Raw genomic sequence first — 21,380 nt, 5'->3', positions numbered from 1 at the left:
TTATAAAGTTGTAAAAAAATCTTAAAAACAATTCCAATACAGATGCAGACTGAGACAAAGGTACCTACTCAAAAGGCTTGTTGGAAGGTGAAAGTCTTCAGTAGACACCGAAAAGACAACTGATGTGGTAGCACATAACATAATTTGGGTGTCAATGTGTGCAATGAGCCTTTTATCTCTGATTGTAAACAAAATAACTTTGCACTATTGATTCCATTTTAGATCTGTTTGGACATAAAACCCAATCTGCTTAGTAGGCTTTTTTCATCATGGTCCTTTGAAACCTGCTTTGTATTACAGTTGCTTTTTGATGTGTCTTAACTAGAAAGTTTTAGTTTTGTGCCTGTTGCCATGAAATATGTATATATTAGTATGAATAAACTATTGTTCCCATCTGTTAGAAGGAATGCAGCCTGGCTTACAGTAAAACAGATGTTTGATCTGACACTTGTATGTTGAACTTATCTAACTAACAGGCAAAAAAACCCTTGTGGTTTAAGAATGTACCTATAGCCAACATATATTTCTATCAAACTTTAAAAAGCAGGGAAATTGAGCAGCTGTAGTGAATGTACCACGGGAGCAGGAGACCTGACATCCTCTCTGAGATACTGTACTGCCCTACAAATGGCCCTAAGCAATGAATCTAGCTGTTGAAAAAAACAAACGTGGCCTGTCCAAAATGCATGTTTTCAGCCTGCTACGGTTAAACCGCTTAAGGAAAGGTGGGCATGGTCAATTAAAAACATAGTGCACACCTAGAAATTTGCTAGAATATATTTCAATTCCAATTGTTTTATCTTGTGCAAACTGAGACACTCCTCATGTCCATTGGAGACTTCTGCAGAATAGTCAGTGCCACTATTCCACAATTGCTTTTGGAGTTTTTTTAGTGTATATTTTGCAAAGTATTGCTGTACTTCACATATTCACAGAAGCAAATGAAAATGATTTACTATAGGAAACTTCACTACAGTTGCAAAGTAAAGTGACTATCTGAACTACATCAAGTGTCTTAATAATGTTGCTTCCTCCCTGCTAAAACAAGATCAGCACAGCACATGTCTTATTTCTGTTATTTGGGCTGATTGCAAGTGTTACCACCAATCACCATATGCTCAGAGGCACGTTACCAAATTCTCCCAAGCTACACAGAAAGTGAATTGGACTGTGAAAGACCAACCCAAATTATGTTTGCATTTTGACAAATTTGTAGGGCTGTACAATATCTCAGAGAGGAGGTCTCCTGCTCCCCTGGTGCATTCACTATAGGCGCTCTATTTCCCTGCTTTTTCAAGTTTGATAGAAGTATCTGTTGGCTATAGCTACGTTCTTAAAGTGCAAGGGTTTTTTTTTTTTGCCTATTAGTGAATTTCTCTGCTTTTAAATCTGGGAGGTAAGAAATGGGATCCTGTGCAAGTTTGCTGAGAATGGATTGATATATGCATGCTTATTGAGTTCAGTGGGATTTACTCCCCTGCTATCATGCTTAGGATAGGTGAGACTGACCACAGGGGATGGGGAGGGGAGGAGGAGGAGGAGGAGGGAGGGGATGAAATGCAGAGGGGAGGACTGGGATGGGAGCAGGCAGGAGGGGGAGGGCAGGAGAAGGACAGGTTTGATCATTTGCATGTTTATTGAATTCAGTGCGATTTACTCCTGTGCAATCATGCTTAGGATAGGTAAAAGTGACCAGGGGGAGAGGGAGGGAGGGCTGGAGTGGGCAAGGGAGGAGGAGGAAGGGAGAGGAGAGGGGAAGGAGGGGAAAGCAGGTCTGATCATTTGCATGCTTACTGAGTTCAATGGGATTTACTCCTATGCAATCATGGTTAGGATAGGTGAAACTGACCACAGGGAATGGGGAGGGGGGAATAGGGAGGGGAGGAAGGACAGAGGGGAGGAGGGGGATGGGAGCAGTCAGGAGGGGTAGGGGAGGAGGAAGGCAGATTTGATCATTTGCATGCTTATTGAGTTCAGTGGGATTTACTCCCATGCATTTATGCATAGGATAGGTGAAACTCACCATGGGGGAGCAGGAGGAAGAGGGAGTGAGGGCTGGAGTGGGCAGGGGTGGAGGAGGAAGGAAGAGGAGAGGGGAAGGAGAGGGGGGAAGGAGAGGGGAAGGGGAAAAGTAGTTCTGATTATTTGCATACTTATTGAGTTCAATGGGATTTACTCCCATGCAGTTATGCTTAGAATAGGTAAAACTGACCATGGGGGAGGAGGAGGCGACAGGAGAAGGAGGGGATTGGAAAGGGATGGGGAGGGAAGGGCAAAGGAAGGGGAACGGGAGGGGCAAAAAGGAGGGGATACGAGGGAGGAGGAGAGAAGAGCAGGTTCGATCATTTGCATGCTTTTTGAGTTCAGTGGGTTTTACTCATATACAGTAGGGCTCCGCTTTTCAGTGTTCCGCTAATACGGCGGTGCCGGTGCGGCGATCAGCTGTAGCGCAGGGAGCTCCAGCCACCGTGCTCCAGCTGACAGTGATCAGCTGTATTGTGAGATCTCCCTGCGCTACAGCTAATCACGCGCTGCAGTTGATTGCTGTCAGCTTGAGCACGGCGGCTGGAGCTCCCCGCATTACAGCTGATCACGGTCAGCTGGAGCACGGCGGCTGGAATACAGCAGGCCCCACTTTCTGACGGTTTTCTCTTTTTGGCAGGGGCCTGGAACGTAACCTGCTGTATGAGTGGGGCCCTACTGTACAGTCATGCTTAGGATAGGTGAAACTGACTTGGGAGAGGAGGGTGAAGGGGGAGAGAAGGGGAGGAAGGGGGAGTGGAGAGGGAGCAGGAGGAGATTAGGTAGATGGGCACTGGGCAGAGGGAAAGCCCCTTTCCTTTCCAAAGGAAAACATTGTGAATAGTATCATTGTTTTTCAGGTTTCCCCCCACCTTTTTATTCTACAGCAGGCACGTATAATCTCCCTTCCAAATTTAAACCAAAGCTGTCCCTGGCCACATCCACACCAGACCTTTATTTCACTTTAGACAGTCATGACTTCCTCAAAAGAATCCTGGGAAGTGTAATTTGTGAAGGGTGTTAAGAGTTGCTAGGAGATGCCATGTTCCCCTCATAAAGCTACAATCCCCAGAAGAGGGGCTGACTGTTAAACCTCTCTGGCCACTGAAGCTCTGTCAGGTGAATAGGAGTCTCCTAACAACTCTCAGCACCCTTCACAAACTACACTTCCCAGGATTCTTTGTGGGAAGCCATGACTGTCTAAAGGTAAATAAATGTCTGGTGTGGGTGTGGCCACCTGATTAGGCAAGCCCAGCAACTGTGAGTCTGGCTTTTAGAACACTGACAGTTGGTTCTTACTGAGCATGCCTGATGCTATAATAGACTTCAATGTTAAATTTCTTGAATTAATTAAAAATCACCCAGGCATTTTTTTAACCAGATACTCTGTGAACATAGCTGATGTTTAATTAATTTCAACAAATTATGAGACCACTGACAGAAAAAAGTCCAACATGTGTCTGGATTTTTCCCTCTTGTTTTACACTTTGAACTCTCAATTCTTTCTGAGTGTTCTCTGTGTATCACCATGAAAACATAGAGGGCTGTTAAGCAAGCTTTTCTGAGTTCAGGACTATAAGTTTGTAAGGTTTTGTTTTGGAATGTGCTTGTGGGAAGCTGCAGAATGACATGGGTATTCAATTTAACATTGTGGAATGTGAAAAATCCATGTTGGCTATAGTATACAGCCACTCATGACTGTATAATCATTATTTCACAACTTGTGAAGTAACAGATAAGAGAAATGCTGAGTCAAAAATGCTTCATGATGTCAGCAATTTTTTTTTAAGCAAGGTCCTAAATAGTACTCTGACTCATGTTGCCATGCATCCCGTTTTGTTCCGTCTGTGCTCTCTACTGTCAACTTAATAAGTTAAGTAGCTGCTGTTCACTTGCTGATCGTGAAGTTTGGCAATTATAACATGTGACCTGTATGTTTTGTCCACTCACTCCCTATATTTTATGCTTTGACTTGGCAGCTATTGAAATAAACTGAAAGGTAGTTGCTGTTACAAATCCATTTACTGAATATGTTATTGTGTATCTCCAAATAATATAACATATAATTCAGTGCTAATTGACAGGCTGCCTTGGCATTTGATATTTCAGCTTGACTTCAAGTATTTGCTTGTCATATAATCAATTTTATTTAGAATTAAATGACAGTTAAGGCTTTGCACTACATGAAGCATGCTTACTTTTATCAATGCATGACTGGAACCCTTTACTAAAATACATGTTCTTTCCTCTTGCTATAATAGGATAATAAACTCAGTTTTTCAATGAAAATATTATAGATGATTGGATGAAATATTTCCAGATCAATACTACAAAGCTTGAGAGTTTGTAGTGGAAATGACCATAACTGACATTAGGCAGGTACTGTTAATATATTGTTTCAGGTGCCTGCTGAAAAATTCTGTTTCGGCAGCCATATCCCGACACATGATTTAGTTACTTATATTTATTTTAAAAGTTGTATTGATTTTTTTGTTTTTAGAAATTATGATTTTACATATACTTGGTTTTAATTGGTTTATGGACTTTAGCCATGTTTTATATGTACACTGATCGGAAAATCTTTTGATCAAGTGGTTTTTATAATTTTATAAATACACATATACATACATAATTTGAGAGCTGGCTAGCCCTCATGCAGATCCAGCAAAAAAACCCCATACTGGATGACTTTGGAGCGTATATGGACCCCCAATGAGATTTCCAATGGAAGGATGGGGTTACTTTGTACCCCAAATACCTTTTTTCTTGTTTTGGTCACCACAAGTGTGTTTGACTATGTCAAAGCACCTTGATCCAAAAAACACTTGTTCAGAGAAGATAGATTTTTTCTAAGCAGTATACGTTGGCTCATTCTCCATGCACATAGAGTAAACTAGGGTGTTTTGGGGGCCCAGTGGTTTTTCTTTTTTGTTTTCAGAAGGATAATGGTAAGTGGTAACTGGCTGAAATTTGGGGATGTTGTACGGGTAACGGCTTGTGACAATGTCCTAGGAGGACAACCCTGTAGGTCTACTCATGTGTAAATTATGCAATGAAAAGTGCACCACAAGTCTGCATGAATGCTAGTGTAGTGGCTGACAGGGCTGCTGAGAGGTGTCTGTACAGGAGCAGCATAGACTGGCACATAGACCAACTTCATTTGCAAGCCACTTGTTAACATTCAAAAGTAGCGAGTGCAGTTTCTTGCCAAATACAATCAGAAAACACGCATCTCACTTCAAAAATTAAAAAGAGCAGATTTCTAGCCAAAGAGCTTTTTGCTTGATTAAGCACGAGGCCAGGCATATAAAAAAACATAGAAAAACATTACCCAAGTGGGCTTTATGCAGCCAGTGTCACATTGCAACCAGTTTGTGAGTGTCTGCACGTGCATAGGCATCTTAGATTAATAGATCAACTGCATGAAATCCTGTATGGATAGAGGGTATGTGTGTGAGTTTACATGCTGGTGTCATATTTAAAAGCGGGCATGAGTGTGTGAAATATGAGGCAGGACAAGTCAGAGACCATATGAAAGTTGCAATAAACATGATGATGTGTTTAGCCACCTGATTACTTTGCACTTTTGGTCAATCTTTTAATCAAATTTTAATTCAATGTCTTATTTTTTGTAATTTCTGTTACGTCTAAAAGAAAACTTAACTTGTCTTAAAAGTTCAGCTGATAAGTTTTTTATGTGTGCGAGCATAAGAAAAGCCCTGCCAGATGAGACCAAAGGCCCATCTAATCCAGCATCCTGTTCCCACAGTGGGCAGTCAGATGCCTATGGAAAGCCTACAAGCAGGACCTGAGCACAACAGTACTCACTCCCCCTATGATTCCCAGCAGCTGGTATTTGGAGGCATATTGCCTCCAACAGTGGAGGCAGAGCATAGTCACCATGGTTAGTAGCCATTGATAGCCTTATCCTTCATGAATTTGTCTAATCCCCTTTTAAAGCTACTTAAGTTGGTGGCCATGACTATATCCTGTGGGAGTGAATTCCATAGATTAGCTGTGCGCTGTGTGAAGGAGTACTTACGAGAAGGGACATAGCTCAGTGGCAGAGCATTTGCTTTGCATGCAGAAGGTCCCAGAGTCAGTCCCCAAAATCTTCAGGACGGTTGGGAGAGACCCCTGTCTGAAACCCTAGAAAGCCACTGCCAGTCAGTGTAGAACAGGTGCACACTGTCATTTGGTCCTCCAGAAGTTGCTGAATTGTTGGCCCTCCAGGTGTTGTTGAGCTACATCTCCCGGCATCCAAGCCCATTGGCTATGCTTGCTGGGGCTGATGGGAGTTGTAATTCAGCAACATCTGGAGGGCCAAAGATTGCACACATCTGTTGTAGACAGTATTGAGCTAGATGGACCACTGGTTTGACTCGGCATTAGATTTCTATGTTCCTATATACTTTCTTTTGTCTGTCCTGACTCGGTATAAGGAGATGGGATGTCCCAGAGTTCTAATATTATGAGAGAGAGGGAAAAATTGTCTCTATCCGCTTTCTCCACACCATGCACAATTTCTCCACACCAATGCACGATATACACCTCAATCACGTCCCCCCTTATTTGCCTTTCCTCTAAACTAAAAAGCCTAAAATGTTGTGACCTTTCTTCATGGAGGAGTTGCTCCTTTCCCTTGATCATTTTGGTTATATTTTTCTTTTCTTTTTTATCATTAATTTTTATTCAAATTTTCAAAGACAAGAAACAAAACAAAACAAAAACAACCAAACAATAAAATAAAATGTTGACTTCCGATTTGTCGCAGATCAGTTATAGGTCTACAATATATAACAATCCTATATCTAAAATTATATTATAAAATCACTTTCCTCCAGTAGTTATCTTAATTAATCATCAAATCTCATAAACATTTTATTCTTTCCACAAAAAGTCCAAGAGAGGTTTCAATTCCTTGAGAGATATATCTTTCAATTTTTCTCCAAATAAACATATCGCTTAATCCATCTAATTCAAATCTGTTAGGCCCAATAATTTCAATAGCCATTCTTCCATTATCTATATTAATTCCATCTTCCATCTTCAATAATCCTGTTAAGTCCAGTAATTTCAGTAGCCATTCTTCCGTTATCAGTATCCCATAATAATCTTGTTGTCATAGCCATAGTCCAAGTAAACATATCAATTAATCCATCTCGTCAAATCTGTTAAGTCCAATAATTTCCATAACCATTCTTCCATTATCAATATTAATTCCATCTTCCATCTTCAATAGTCCTGTTAAATCCAGTGGTTTCAGTATCCATTCATCCATTATCAGTATCCCATGATGATCTTGTTGTCATAGCCATAGTCATATAACAAGAGTCTGATGGGAATTTCCCCCATCACAAATATGTCCTTGCCATCAATTCTGAATATGTTGTTGAAATATTGTTGTAAAGTCACATCTCTGCTCTGGGTGCATCTCTGCTCTGTCACATATTTGTAGTTAATTCCATAACTTTTTTCTATGTCAAGCCCCATCACATCATTCCAGTCAAGAATTCTGAATATGTTGCTGAAATATTGCTGCAAAGTCATAGATCTGTTCTTCTTTTTTACAAAATGCACTGGCTCATTTCTTAAGAGTTTCTCCACTGTCACATATCTGTAGCCAACTCCATAGATTTTTTCTATGTCAAGCTCCATCACATCATTCCAGTCCAGAAAATTATCCAAGACATTGATAACTTTACAACCAAAATCTTCATTAATTTCTTCAGAGACAATGTTGAATTCCAAACAGTAAACTTTATTTCTAACATCCATAAACTCCAAATCTTTTTTCAATTTCACATTTGTTCCAATCTCCAGGGCTTGTAGCTTCCCTATCCCATCAAACTCCTCTCTCACAAAATCCATTGTTTCTTTAAGCTCCTGCGTCATTTTGTTAAATTCAATTTTCATCTCCTGTCTACCCTGTCTCAGGGTTTGTTTCGTTATCTCAATCTCACCCATTATTTTCTGAAACATAATTTCTTCCATGGTCTCAATCACTTTCCTGGTTGTCTTTCTTAAAACCACAGAAACAAAAATTATTTCAGCCACAATTGGGTTAATGTTCCAGGCTTGCTTATATCAGTGTAGACAATACAGCCTGCCTTATCTCTATGTATTCAGGAATACAAAAACAAACTTAGTTCCCAACATCAAAACAATTAGTGGCGTCGTGAATAAGCAGATTCGTCAAAATAAAATAGACCAAAAAAAAAAGTTTTTGTTCCCCCCTCCTCGAAATAGAAATCCCTCTTCCATTGGTATCTTTAGAATGCACCTCCAGGACAGCTTTTTGCGATAAAAACAAAGATAAGCTTTTTCGATTTCTTTCCTCCTTAATTTCGTTAGTGAAAGGGAAAAGCCATAAACTCACCTAGAAGTTCTTCACAGCTGATTCACTGACAAATCTCTTTTTTGCTACACCAATTTAAACCAAGTAAAAAAAGAAAATAGAAAGAAGGATGCTTATCTGCCTGTTGAAGTCCGTTTTTCTTTAAAGAAAAGATAAACGTGTCGCTGTAATCAGCAAGAGCTTGATGAAAGTCCGTCCGGCATTGCAGTTTGAACCTTCTCTCATGAATAAATGAAATCCAGTCCTCCCCACAAAAACAGGCTTTGTGGTTAATCTCTACGTTTTTCCCTGACCGGGAGAAAATCTTTATCAGTCAAAAAGAGCGTTGTGACTGATTTTAAAGCTGAAAAAGCTTCTTCTGAGACAAGAGCTCGTCTCAGAGGCAGCACAGGCAAAGCAACCCTTCCCGGAAGTCTTTGGTTATATTTTTCTGAACCTGTTCCAAGTCCACAATGCCCTTTTTGAGGTGAGGTGACCAGAACTGTCTGCAGAATTCCAAGTGTGGTCTCACCATAGATTTGTGTAACGGCATTATGATTGGAATTCACCTTTTCCACAGCTCTCGCACACTGGATCACAATCTTTATCGAGCTATCTACTATAATCAAGGACTTGTTCCTGGCCTGTCATTGCTATTTCAGATCTCATTGATGTATACTTGAAATTAGGATTTTTTACCCCCATTGTGCACTTGGTTATATTGAATTGCATTTGCCATTGTATTGTCCATTTACTCAGTTTGGAGAGATCCTTTTGTAGTTCCTCATAATCCCTTTTTGTAGTAATCAGCAAACTTGCCTACTTCACTGGTTACTCTGGATCACTAACGAACAAGTTAAAAAGCACAGGTCCCAATACCGTACCTTGTGGGGACTCCATTTTCTGCAGCCCTCCACCGGGAGAACTAGCCACTTATTCCTTCTCTCTGCTTCCTGTTGCTTCACCAGTTGCTGATCCATATGAGGACCTCCTCTTAAGGTTACTCAGGAATCTTTGGTAACATGCTTTATCAAAGGGTAAAGGCAAAAGATGCTGAGACGGATTTACGTTACATCTTGTATAAGTTTCTTGTATACAATTATATGTCATTTATTGCTCAAGTCTGAAAGCCAAAGTCCAGGGGCGGGTAGAGTTAATACTGCTGGAGCATCAACTGATTTATGGAAAGTTTGAATAGTACAGTTATGAATAAAATTTTATTTTAAGGCATAAATTCAAAAATGCAAACAAGCCATGGATGTAATTTATCCCTCAAAACACATTCACATTCTATGTCAAGAAATTAGTTCATGAATATGTGGTGCCTGGAACAAGGTTAAGGCTGCCATCCAATACATGTGTACTCAGAAGTAAGCTCCATTGGGTGCAATGGGTCTTACTCCCAGGTAAGTGTTTGTTGGAGTGCAGCCTCAATATGCTTAGAGTTATTTATAAATAGCATAGATGCACATAGTTTAAATCTTGTTAATTTCACATTTTTTTTAAAAAAATACAACCACCCTGTTATACTGGTATAGCGTGTGTGTGTGTGTGATTTGGTAATTGGGAGAGTGGTACAAGTAAAGGTTTGAAGGGTGAGGGTACTCCTGGAGATGGGAGATTAGGGCAGGTGTGATAAGAAACAAGGAATTTGCAGAACACAGAAGCCCCATCCTCCTGTTCTTAGAAATCCTGTTCAGACCCTCAGTTTTCTATCCACGTTTTGAGCTTTTTCCCTGTATCTGAAGGCTTGAATCTGACATTGATGAAAACAGGGCTGTGGAGTTGGTACGCCAAGCCTTCGACTCCGACTCCTCTGTTTTTCTGCTGTCTGACTCCGACTCCTTCATAAATGGCAAATGTATATTAACTAGTAATAACAAATTTACTGTAGCAAAATGGTAGCACAAGGCATTTCATCACCACCACGTGACTCATCAGACTAGATTGACAGAACATAAAATATATTTATTTGATTAAAATTTCTGAACAAGAAAACTTTCCTTAATTCCTATGAAAGTTTTTATTTTGAAGCTGAAGTTGGAGTCGGTACATTTCTACCGACTTCGACTCTGACGCCACCCAAAATTGCTTCCGACTCCGACTCTGACTCCACGACTCCGACTCCACAGCCCTGGATGAAAATGATGTGGCAATGTCATCTCCGGGTAGCATGCATATGAAGTACTGTTGGCTTGCTGTAGCTCACACAAATAAACATAGTACTCTCTTTGTCCATGAAGGATGGAGACAGAATAAAGTTTTACATAAATGCTGCTCATGTTTTGAGTGTTTCCAAATATAATTTCCCTCTGTTTCTCTTCTTGCAGGTCTCCCTTGCAATTATGGATATCTAAAAGAACTAGTCAGTGTGGAGGGGGAATCCCCCTCCGCACTCCTTTCATTGCCTTCTGGAAACATTTTTCCTGGACTATAATGCAGTATTTTGTAGATAAAGAAATGAACTTTTAAATTTCTATTGATGAAAATATTTATTTTTTTTAAGTGCCAAGCCTTAACAGCACAATAATTCCCATGGCAGCTCTCTGCAGTTGAATAAAATACCTGGAAATCATGAACTTCATGTGAAGAAGGGGCAAAAGCAGAGGGCCCGTGTGTGTTTTACAGGGGTTTCTCTTACGCAGGGGAGCAGTGCAGTAAAGAGTAAGATGAGTTCTTTGATGCCTGACTGTACCTCGAAGTGTCGATCACTACAGCATGCTTTGGATATTGTTTCTGTAGTAACCCAAGGAAGTGAAGGCCAGATCAAGGCTTTCCTCACTTCTCACTGCTACAATGCAGCAACGAGCAAGGATAGCTTTGGCAGGAATGCCCTCCATCTTGCCTCTTCCTGTGGTAAGAAAGGAGTGCTGGACTGGCTGGCAGAAACAAATGGAGTGGATTTGTTGGCAAAAGACAAGGAGTCTGGGTGGACAGCTTTGCACCGTGGTGTTTTCTATGGCCATATAGACTGTGCATGGTCACTACTGAAGGTTGGTGGTTTGTAATTCTTAGTAGTGTTGTGAATATGCTTTTTGCCTCATGCCTTGAGAAACCAAACATTAAGCAAAATCAAACTGCATATAAGGAAATGTTCATATTGCTGTTAAATTCTATGTGGTCATTTTCAGTTGCACGCACCTTTTATCAATTTGTCATGGTTTATTCAATTAAAGACAAACTCAAGTTAGCCGTTCGTCTCCTTCAGATGTTTTGGACTACAATTCACAAAAAAAGGAGTCACTACCTAGTATAATGGAATGCAAAATAAGAAAATGACGACAATTCACCATACAGTTGTGCCTGCTAGGACTGATGTAGACAAGGGGTGCAGAACCTCAGGTCTAAGGGCCAACTGCAACCCTCCAGGCCACTTTACCTGCCCCTTGGAACTCTCACCAAGCCACACTCCCTCTCCATAGGTCACTCCTCCCACTGGCCCTGCTTCACACCCCAAATGCTTTTTTCCTGGATAGAATGTATGCTTGAACTCTGATAACGTCTCTTGCTTATCTGGATGTAAGACAGAGAGAGGTATGTGACTGGGTGTGGAATTTATCCTGCTCTACAAAGGCTACAATTTTCATTCATTGCTTCATTCACCCACTACTAGCATGTGGCCCTCAGCCTGAAAAAGGTTTACCACACCTGTTGTAGACCAATGTATCTGAAGGGTACCAGGATGGGAAAGGTGGTGTAGGGCCTTAAGTATCCCCACATCCCACTGTGCTTGCTTGCTTATTTATTTATTACAATTATTTCTGTACAGCCTTTCCGGATACATATTATTCCAAGGCAACTTATAAATAACAAAGGTAATACATTAATACAATCACAATTCATCAGGCTCCATGCCACAAAGCACTTGATGGTAGTAAACCCTGTGAGGTGAGGGGATACTTCAGCTGAACCAGTCTCTGGCATGGTCTTTGCCTCCCTCCCTCACACACCTGGGATCTTTCCCACAGATCCCTTAAGCCAAGTGGGGGAACTTTGGCTCTCCAGATGCTGCTGAACTACAATTGCTGTAAGTCCCAACAAGTGTAGCCAGGGATGATGGGAGTTGTAGTTCAGCAACATCTGGAGAGCCACAGATTTCCCACGGCTACTTTAAAGAGCAATATGTTTCATATGCCAACTACAGTTTGCCTAGTAGCAGTCTTCAAAGGCAGTCCAACATAGAATACATTGCATTAGTCTCATCTAGAAGTTACCAGTGTAAGGATAACCGGGACTTGGCTATGTCTGTTCAGGAGGTGCCTCAGCTGGTAGAAGCTGCTCCATGTCATGAAGGTCACTTTGGCCAGTGAAAATGTTGGCTCAGTGAACACCCTCAGACTATGAACCAAATGTTTTAGGGGGAGTGGCCCCCCTCATCCAGAACAGAGAAACTGCCTGCTAGCAATACATTTGTCTTGACAGGATGGAGCTTCATTTTACTGGCTCTCCTTGTCCATCACAGATTCTAGACACCTAATAAAGAGAAATATGTATGAGCTAATTTAGAATGGAAAATGAATGAAACAAGAAGACGAAACCAGGTTATCAGTTTTCTTTCTCTCTTCTTCCCCTCTTTCCTCCCTTGATGTCAGCATGGCGTGAACCTGTATGTGCAGGATAAAGAAGGCTTGTCTGCTTTGGATCTTGTAATGAAGGACAGACCATCCTATGTCACTTTCAAGAACACAGGTATTGTAAATTATTCCTAATTCAGATGTCCAGCATGGTTGAAGTTGTGTTTAAGTAAGCCACTCTGGAAGCCTTTGTGGCTGAAGAATGGAGTACAAATACTCAAAATAAATATATTTAGAGGTTTGGTTATATTTAGTAGTTCTTTCATGTATATTTTGAAATTAAGTCATTTTATGTAAATACTTGGCTCATAATTTGGTCATAATAATAAATTGATGCTCTTGAATTTTCTAGGATTAGTGTCCCCTGTCTAGTTTTGCAGTGTACTTGGAGAAAATCCACAGAAAGTAGAAGTGCATTTAAAAACAATGCATCGTGTACATACCATATGTATATGATGCAAATGGAAGTTATTTTATTATAATAAGTTACTGTTTTGTCTTAGATCCTACAGATGTCTACACTTGGGGAAACAACATAAATTTTACTTTAGGACATGGTGGTCAACAGAGTAAACATCATCCTGAGCTGGTGGATCTCTTTCCTAGGAATGGTGTTTGTGTTAAGCAGGTAAGTCATGCATTACAGAACATAGTTGGTTAGTGTAGCAAGCTCCCTCAAGCCCCCAACCCTCAGAACATTTGAAACCTTCTCTTACACTCAAAGATAGGGCTTAGAACTGCTCTTAGTGCTTGCTGTTGAACTTCAGAGCCCCAGCTCATCATTGGGAATACCTTTATCCTTCTTACCTCCTCCTCCAAACCATTAATACTCAAGGTCTTCCATAGAGACATGTTTCTGCTTCACTTCTGTCCTCCTTGCCCTCTCGTTTTCTGTAGCTTATATAGTGGAAAGAGCCCCTCCCTCTGCTTCTTTTTTTCCAACCCCACCCTCCTTCAGTGCACCTGGGCTTAATTCCCAGCAGGTGGTATAGGTAGGAAAGCAAGCAGCCTCAGAATCTCCTGTGGCCTCATCACAGTTAGTTTGCTAAAGAAGAATATTCCTTTCAAAGTGTTGCCTTTTATAAATAAAATCTGGTTTAGTTACTGGATTTTTTTCTGTGCTCCTTTTATAAGATTGTTATATTAGGCCTCTTTACCTTAAGGTACTCAGATGTGCAGACAACTCTGAAATGAATTGTCTAAGAATCATAGCCTGCCTTAATTGATGTAAACAGCTATTAGGTATAAAGAGATAGGACTGGATCCAGCATGTAGCACTCCCCCTCCCTTTCAGTACCAGAAATGCTTGGTCCATTTGAAAATAGCAGTTCTGCAGTTTGGGAAAATAAGCATCTTCCTTGCAGACTTAGATCCAGATATTATGCTTTGAAAAGGTGTGAAGAAGTTTTATGCTGGCACAGCTGAACAGTGTATAAATTTGTGTGATAACCTCAGTCCCAATAATGCTGTCTCATATATTAACCAACATAATTCCAGAGCCTGAATTTGATCCTTGTAAAGCTTCACTGATGTTTTTCACATCTTGTTAATGTGTATTTCCCTTTTTAAAAATGGAACTCTATTAATAATGCCCATATTAACTGAATACTATATATTTCCATCAAAAGGGCAGCTTGTGAATAAATTGGCCATTGCCAGAGATTTTAGTCATTGCAACTTATGTAGTTCTTCTCATGCTACTTTCTGTACTTCAAAGTACAAAATATATGGATTGCATCAAATATACCTGGTATCGGCAACTTCAGTCTTATAGAGCCTATTTTTAAAAGACACAAACAAACCCAGCTATGTCCTGGTGTGTGTTAAATTTTGCTAAGTAAAAGTGCATACGGAAGGTCTCTGAATGATTAAGGCTTGACTTAATATGTGTTGGTATATCCTCTTGTTTAAGAGCCTTGCTGGATCAGACCAAAGGCCCTCTAGCGTTCTTTGCAAGAATTCTAGCGATTACTAGGTGCTACGTGGCCCACCAGAAAATGGCCAGTGATCCTCCTTCTGCCCACTCCTCAGATACATGGATATGTGCATATCCAAAAAAGCAGCAAAACACTACATACACATAGATATGTGTGTATGTATGTATTCCAGATGCTTGAAATCAGTGGACATAGGAAGAGGATTCAGCCCTATTTGTGAGTACAGTATTTGAAACGGGAAAGCTGCAACAAAAGCAGGCTTGCACAATTTATGACCTACCAAGATAGAGACCAGCTGTCATGTATGGTTACCCACCAGGGACTCAGTATAGATCCTGGTTTTGCTGCCTGCCTGGGACTGTAAAAATAAAGATATTCTCAAATACCCACAATATATGGATGGTGGGCTGCCTTTGGCAGGGCATATCATAGGTTGTGCAGGCCTGCACTAAAGCATGTGTGCACCATTTGTATTGGATGCAATCTGCCCTAAAAAATTGGAGCATATATAGTAGGTTGAGTAGACCAGTGTGTTAGTACAGGATTTGTAAATATATTTGAGATCCATGTAGATCTCTGCTCATAGGTGAAAAAGGGAAAATGTTAAATTGCTTCATGACGTGGTTCTAGTGCTGTCTTCTCATCAGACTTGTTTCTGGCATAAAGTAGACCAGATCAGATATAGTGTAAAAGGATGCTGAGGCATGGTATATCACTGTGGAATAGAAGCAGTAGTCCTTTTTTTTTTTTCTGAGTTTGTATCCAAATCTGTGCCTTACACTGGCACAATGCTCCACTGGCTAGTAAATTTAGCTGAATATATGTATAAAATCGACGTATTACTGAAAGGTCTCTACTTTATATATGTTTAATATGTGAATTGAGATGACATAAATGCCAATTTCTGTGTTTAGCAATAAATACAGTAGGGCCCCACTCATACTGCAGGTTAGGTTCCAGGCCACCACCAGAAAGTGAAAACTGCCAAAAAGCAAATCAGCTGTAGCATGGAGGTCTGGAACCTAACCCGCTGATCACACCAGAGGAGGAGAAGATCAGATCTTCCCCTCCTTGGGCACGATCAGCTCGAGTGGGAGTCTGATCGTGCCAGAAGAGAAGATCAGCTGTAGCACACTACAGCTGATCTTCCCCTCCTCTGGTGCAGTCAGCTGGAGTGCAGGGAGCTCCAGTCCCCCCTCCAGCTGATTGCCCCCCTTGGCGCCGTATTAGCAGAATGCCGAGAAGCAGGGCACTGAGAAGCGGGGCGCCGAGAAGCGGGCCCTACTGTAAATGGGAAAGTATTATGAATGGTGGTAGCTACTTGAAGCTGCCTAGTTTTCTATTCTGCACTTTCCTGTCATACCACATCCTCCTTGCACAAGATAAGAAGTGATTCTGTATGTAATCAGCCTAATACTATAAATATGGTAATGTACAATTTGTTCACATTTGCTGTTAGGATCCTTATTTATAGTAAGCAAATTTCCTGATTCCTTTATATATCACTGCAATACAGGCTTTACATCAAAGTTTGTAGAAGAATTAGTAGTATTAAGTGCTATTCCCCCCCCCTTTTTTTCCCTCTTCTCAGGTGGTACTCTGTAAATTTCACTCCGTGTTTCTTTCACAAAAAGGACAAGTTTACACCTGTGGACATGGTCAAGGAGGACGCTTGGGTCATGGTGATGAACAGACTTGCTTGGTATTTTAAAACAAATGTATTAGGTTGTGAAAAGAAAACTGGTTTCAAATATAGTATTTGGCCCATTAAGTAATCTTTTATACATTCACAGCGGTTTGATTCTTTTTTTAAAGTAGTTGTCTTTCAGTACTTCAAAAGCTGATTTTGACAATAAATTAGCTTGTATTGGAAAGCTATGAGGAGTACTAAAGCTGGCTTTAACGAATAATTTAGACTAGAGGATGGAGATTATTTCTCCTAATGGTGACTATATTTTCAGAGATCCCCAAATGCTCACTTTGGTGAGTACATATATTTTATTCCGTGATTCATGTTTGTGATAAAAGTGTTTGGGGCTCATCTCTGATGAACTCTGCATTGGGCTTCAAAGACACTTGCAAGCATTTAACAGTCTTCACACTCTCCTTAGTTGGGGAAGAGGCAGGATCAGTGGGATCACAAATTTTGAATGGCTATCATGGCCAAGAAAAATGAATGTGTATGTCAAAATAGCAATAGATTTTTAAGCTTAAAAGCTTCTAGTCTAAGGTGCATATAGATAATTGTGTAGCATCTGGATCTTTTTATTAGAGATGTGTATGTGTGCATGCATAGCATAAAATATTTTATAAAATGGTTTTGCTTTGGTTTTGACAAAGGTCCCTCTTGATTGAGGGAGGCATGCCTGAAACACAAATGCAATATTTTCTTAATCTTTCTTAGATTCCCAGGCTGGTGGAAAGCTTGATGGGTCATCAGTGCTCTCAGGTGGCAGCAGCTAAAGATCATACACTTGTCTTAACAGAAGATGGATGTGTGTACACATTTGGCCTGAATACATTTCATCAGCTGGGTGTTCTTCCTCCTGCTAGCTGCAATGTTCCCAGACAGGTAAAATGACCTTTTTAGTAAACAGATAGTTTTGGCATGCCTATAAATTAGGGATGGATGCACATGTGCACATGTTCCCATGCATACACTCTTGGGCATGTCTGATGTGGTGCAGCTGTTTGATACATGGCATCTATTGTTCTTGCTGGAAACAAGCATCGGATTGTTAAGCATCTGGATGACTGCATAACTATGACTTATTCATATGACTTTATAGGAGGATTTTGAACAGTACTTAGCAGCACTGCATGGCAGTCTAAACCAGGGGCAGGCAATGTGGTGCCCTCCAGATGTTGCTGGACTACAACTCCCATCATCCTTGGCAACCAGCCATGCTGGCCTGAGGTTGAAAGGAGTTGCAGTCCCAACAACATTTGAGGGCACCATGTAGACCATGGTTTATTTTTAGTTAATTCTGTGGGACTGCGGCAATGAAACTGAGGAGCGAACCTCTTCCTAAGCTTAAACTGCAAATGAAATTTCCAGAGAATCTTTAGAAAAGGGGGGGGGAGGAACATACAATTTTATTGGGGATAAATACTTGGAAAAAAGATGAAAATTACCTCTGGGTGATGTGATGAGTAGAGTAGGTAATAATTATAACTAGCATTTTATGACTGATATGTTATCCATCCCAGTCTCTTAGGATTGGTGGGCATGGGCAATGAATCAAACTAAAATAATTTCAGGAGTCAAAATGCCTACAAGGCTACAGGATACGCACTTTATATTCTGACCACAGTTTTCTATTCTAATTGCTAAACAAGCATTGCCCGTTGCTTTTAGCATCTGTGTGCTTTTGATCTCACAGTTAAAAGGAAGCAAAGTGATGACAAAAATAAAATATTAAAAAATAATTGGTGTCTGCAGTATTGTAGCAAATAATTGTAAATGCTGGTTATAACAATTTGAGCACCCTGAAGGCCATTGAAAACTTGTTAAAATGTGGCAGAAGGGAGCCATTTTTATGTGATACCTAAAACTAAAAAGAGACATTGCTGAGTGAGTTTCGTTGAGAAGGGATTTCAAGAGGTGGAGTGTTTCCACTGCCTACCATTTTGCTACTGGTCTAGTTTTAAGGTTTTGGTATTGACCTACAAGGCTCTAAACAACTCAAGACCAGGTTACCTGACAGAACACCTTCTCTTGTATAGCCATGCCATTGCGGTCATCATAATTGGATGTCCTCCTGGTTGTACCACCACCAGCAGATGTCCATCTGTCAACAACCGGGAAGAGGGCCTTGTGATGCTTGCACTTTGGAATTGCCTCCCCCCAGAAATAAAGCATGCACTGACTCTGTTACATTTTTGGCATATGCTTAAAAACGTTTTGTTCACCTTGGCATTTGACAGTGTATGATGCAAGCCATTGTGATCTTCAGTATTTTGGTAACTGGTTATGTTGTATTGATCTAGTTTTAAATACTCTATATAGTGTATTTTGTATTGTTATATTGCTTTTATTTGTCTAAACTACCTAGAAATGTTTACATGTGGCATGTAAATATTTTTTAAATAAATAATAACTCTTCTTTGTATTAGTAGTAAATATATTTTTTATAATAATTCTTGTACATGGTTTTTCAAATTTAAATTAAAATGCCAGAATGTGTATTTTGTGTAATGATACACATGTATCATGAATATACTGGTTGGTTACATGACATCTGTGTGTCTTTGGGTGTTTTATACAGGTTCAAGCAAAAAATCTTAAAGGAAGAGCCGTGATTGGTGTGGCTGCAGGCAGGTTCCATACAGTTCTATGGACCAAAGAAGCAGTATATACAATAGGGCTGAATGGTGGACAATTAGGTGAGAGAGGGAGTTTTATATCCAAGGTGATTTTTGGGAGGATTTTTTAAATAAACAAAGCATTGCCATTTCATTTAGAAGTAGCTTAACACATTGCTTTACTAATCTACATACAGGCTACATATTTCACTCTTAAGATTGGCACATTCCGTCTAACCGACCTTTACTATGTACCAGGGACTATTTAGGAGGTCATGTATTGACTGTAAATATTTTGGATACTAGGAATTCATACCTTAATATACAATACTCATGTGAAAATACATTTTTATTTGCCTGAATATTTCCAATATTTGATGAGAATTGGTGAACTTAACAAGTGTGTTCTCTATTACATTAGGTCACCTAAGTCTTTAATGAGGTCCTTTGGTGTTAAACATTTTAGAGGGCAAATGATGTGAACTTGAGTTTCAAATCCTTTGAAAAAAACAAGGGACATCTTAAGAGGAAAGTGTTGGTTATCGGTTCACTTTGCTATCTCAAAATTTGAGACAAGGTCTCTTAATTTATTAGAAATCAGAATAGGTGGCAAAATACTTGAATGTTGTCATAACTCTTAGACCCGCTATGTTTGTTAGTTTTTAGCTTGTCACTTTGTATTAATTGGTTTTATTGAGGCTGTAATTTTATCTTTTGTACTTGGTTGACTGCAATAAACACTTGTCAGTTTTGCTTATAAGACACAGAAACTTGAAAAATGTCTAGGCCAGGGATGGCTATTTTTGGGCCCCCCAAGGACTGCATTGACCATTGGTCACCCTTCCGAGGGCCATGTGCCAGTGGTGGGAGTGGCCAATGTATGCAAGAGCGTGCACGAACCCACTACATTTAGACCACGTGCACATGCACATCCATTTGTGAGGCATGCAGTCAAACACTCATGCATTCACTCTTGCATACAAACATGCATGCAGAAGCATATGCACTCATATGCAAAGCCGGCATTTCTAGCCCTCCCCATTTCCACGATGGGTGAGGGTAAATGCTACCATATCCTCTGAAAGAGCAGGCAGGAAGCTTTATCTGTGATTTCAGTGCTGTGACGATTAGCACTGAGATAAAAGATTGGACTGTCTTTTCTGAGGGGCAGCCAGAGGGATCCTCTGTCTACCCCAGTCAGGAGATAGGTCACTTTATCTGCTCTCTAAAGATCACTCTATACAGAATGGAGAGTTTTATCACCCAAACAGATAGGGAGCTAAAGTTTGCAGGGCTGGTGGGCTATTTTCTGTGGCCTAACCAGCTGGATCCAGACCATGAGTTTAGCCACCCTTAGTCTAAGAGGTGCTGTTAAAGGTTCAAACTAGAAAAAGATTGGGCAGGTTTCCTTGTCTCACCCTGTGACAATTTTCAATTAGTTATTCTGTTTTTGCTGTTCAGCTCTCTTTATTTTCTCTGTCTCCGCTGTCACTACTCACATCCTAATAAAAAATTACACAAACACATGGGGGATATCAATTAAATTTTTTTTTACACCTATAGAGTAATTTCATGTACAAACAATGTTTCATGCACAATGTGAAAATCCTTGGTGTGAGTACAGAGTCCTATAGTAGAGTAAAATGTTTTAGATGGACCTTTGGCATTTGAACTCAAGATGCTGATAGCTAATGGGATGTGGCCCCAACTCTAGAATCACTTGCTAGGTTCCTAAATTTTGTTTTTTTTAAAAAATGCACTTTTCATCTCCAGAATGTGTGACCTTCTTAATGTAAAGCAGTAATCCTAAGAAAATCCATGTAGAATGAAATTAAGATTTCATTCTAGATAAATGTGCTCCAGATTTGGACTTTGTACTGATTTTAATGCATCAATAAAGAGTTAAAAATTAAAAAATGTGCTCCAGATTGGTGTATACTTTATTTATTTATTATTCCCATTACCGCTTACTATCTAAAAGATCTCAAAGCGGTTTACAATAGAATACACAAGGTACAATAAAAAAATCAAATTAATTTACAAAGCAAATTACATAAACAATATCCATATACATATACATAAACATAGTATGAAAGTCAGAATTCACCAAGGGAAGCCCGTAAGCCTCCTCCCCACTCTATGAACGTGTCAGAAAACGGAAATTATGTTGACCATGGAGGGCGACAAGCAAGTAAAAGGTTATCG

General features: G+C 40.1%; 1 protein-coding gene across 2 annotated transcripts in view; it reads left to right on the top strand.

Moving 5' to 3' along the window:
- IBTK (inhibitor of Bruton tyrosine kinase) overlaps window positions 1-21,380 on the top strand; it is an 88,244-nt gene that overhangs the window by 7,067 nt on the left and 59,797 nt on the right. For both annotated transcript variants that reach the window (XM_061623212.1, XM_061623211.1), the window contains exons 2-7: window positions 10,690-11,352; window positions 12,952-13,048; window positions 13,437-13,561; window positions 16,462-16,572; window positions 17,275-17,442; window positions 19,139-19,256. In XM_061623212.1, coding sequence (XP_061479196.1) covers window positions 11,029-11,352; window positions 12,952-13,048; window positions 13,437-13,561; window positions 16,462-16,572; window positions 17,275-17,442; window positions 19,139-19,256 — 943 coding nt within the window. In that variant the 5' untranslated portion in view covers window positions 10,690-11,028. The remainder of the gene's footprint in view (window positions 1-10,689; window positions 11,353-12,951; window positions 13,049-13,436; window positions 13,562-16,461; window positions 16,573-17,274; window positions 17,443-19,138; window positions 19,257-21,380) is intronic.

The sequence above is a fragment of the Rhineura floridana genome, chromosome 4 (genome assembly GCF_030035675.1).
Source record: "Rhineura floridana isolate rRhiFlo1 chromosome 4, rRhiFlo1.hap2, whole genome shotgun sequence".
NCBI lineage: Eukaryota > Metazoa > Chordata > Lepidosauria > Squamata > Rhineuridae > Rhineura > Rhineura floridana.
The sequence above is the reverse complement of the archived record's forward strand: the minus strand, read 5'-3'. Positions and strand labels throughout refer to the sequence as shown.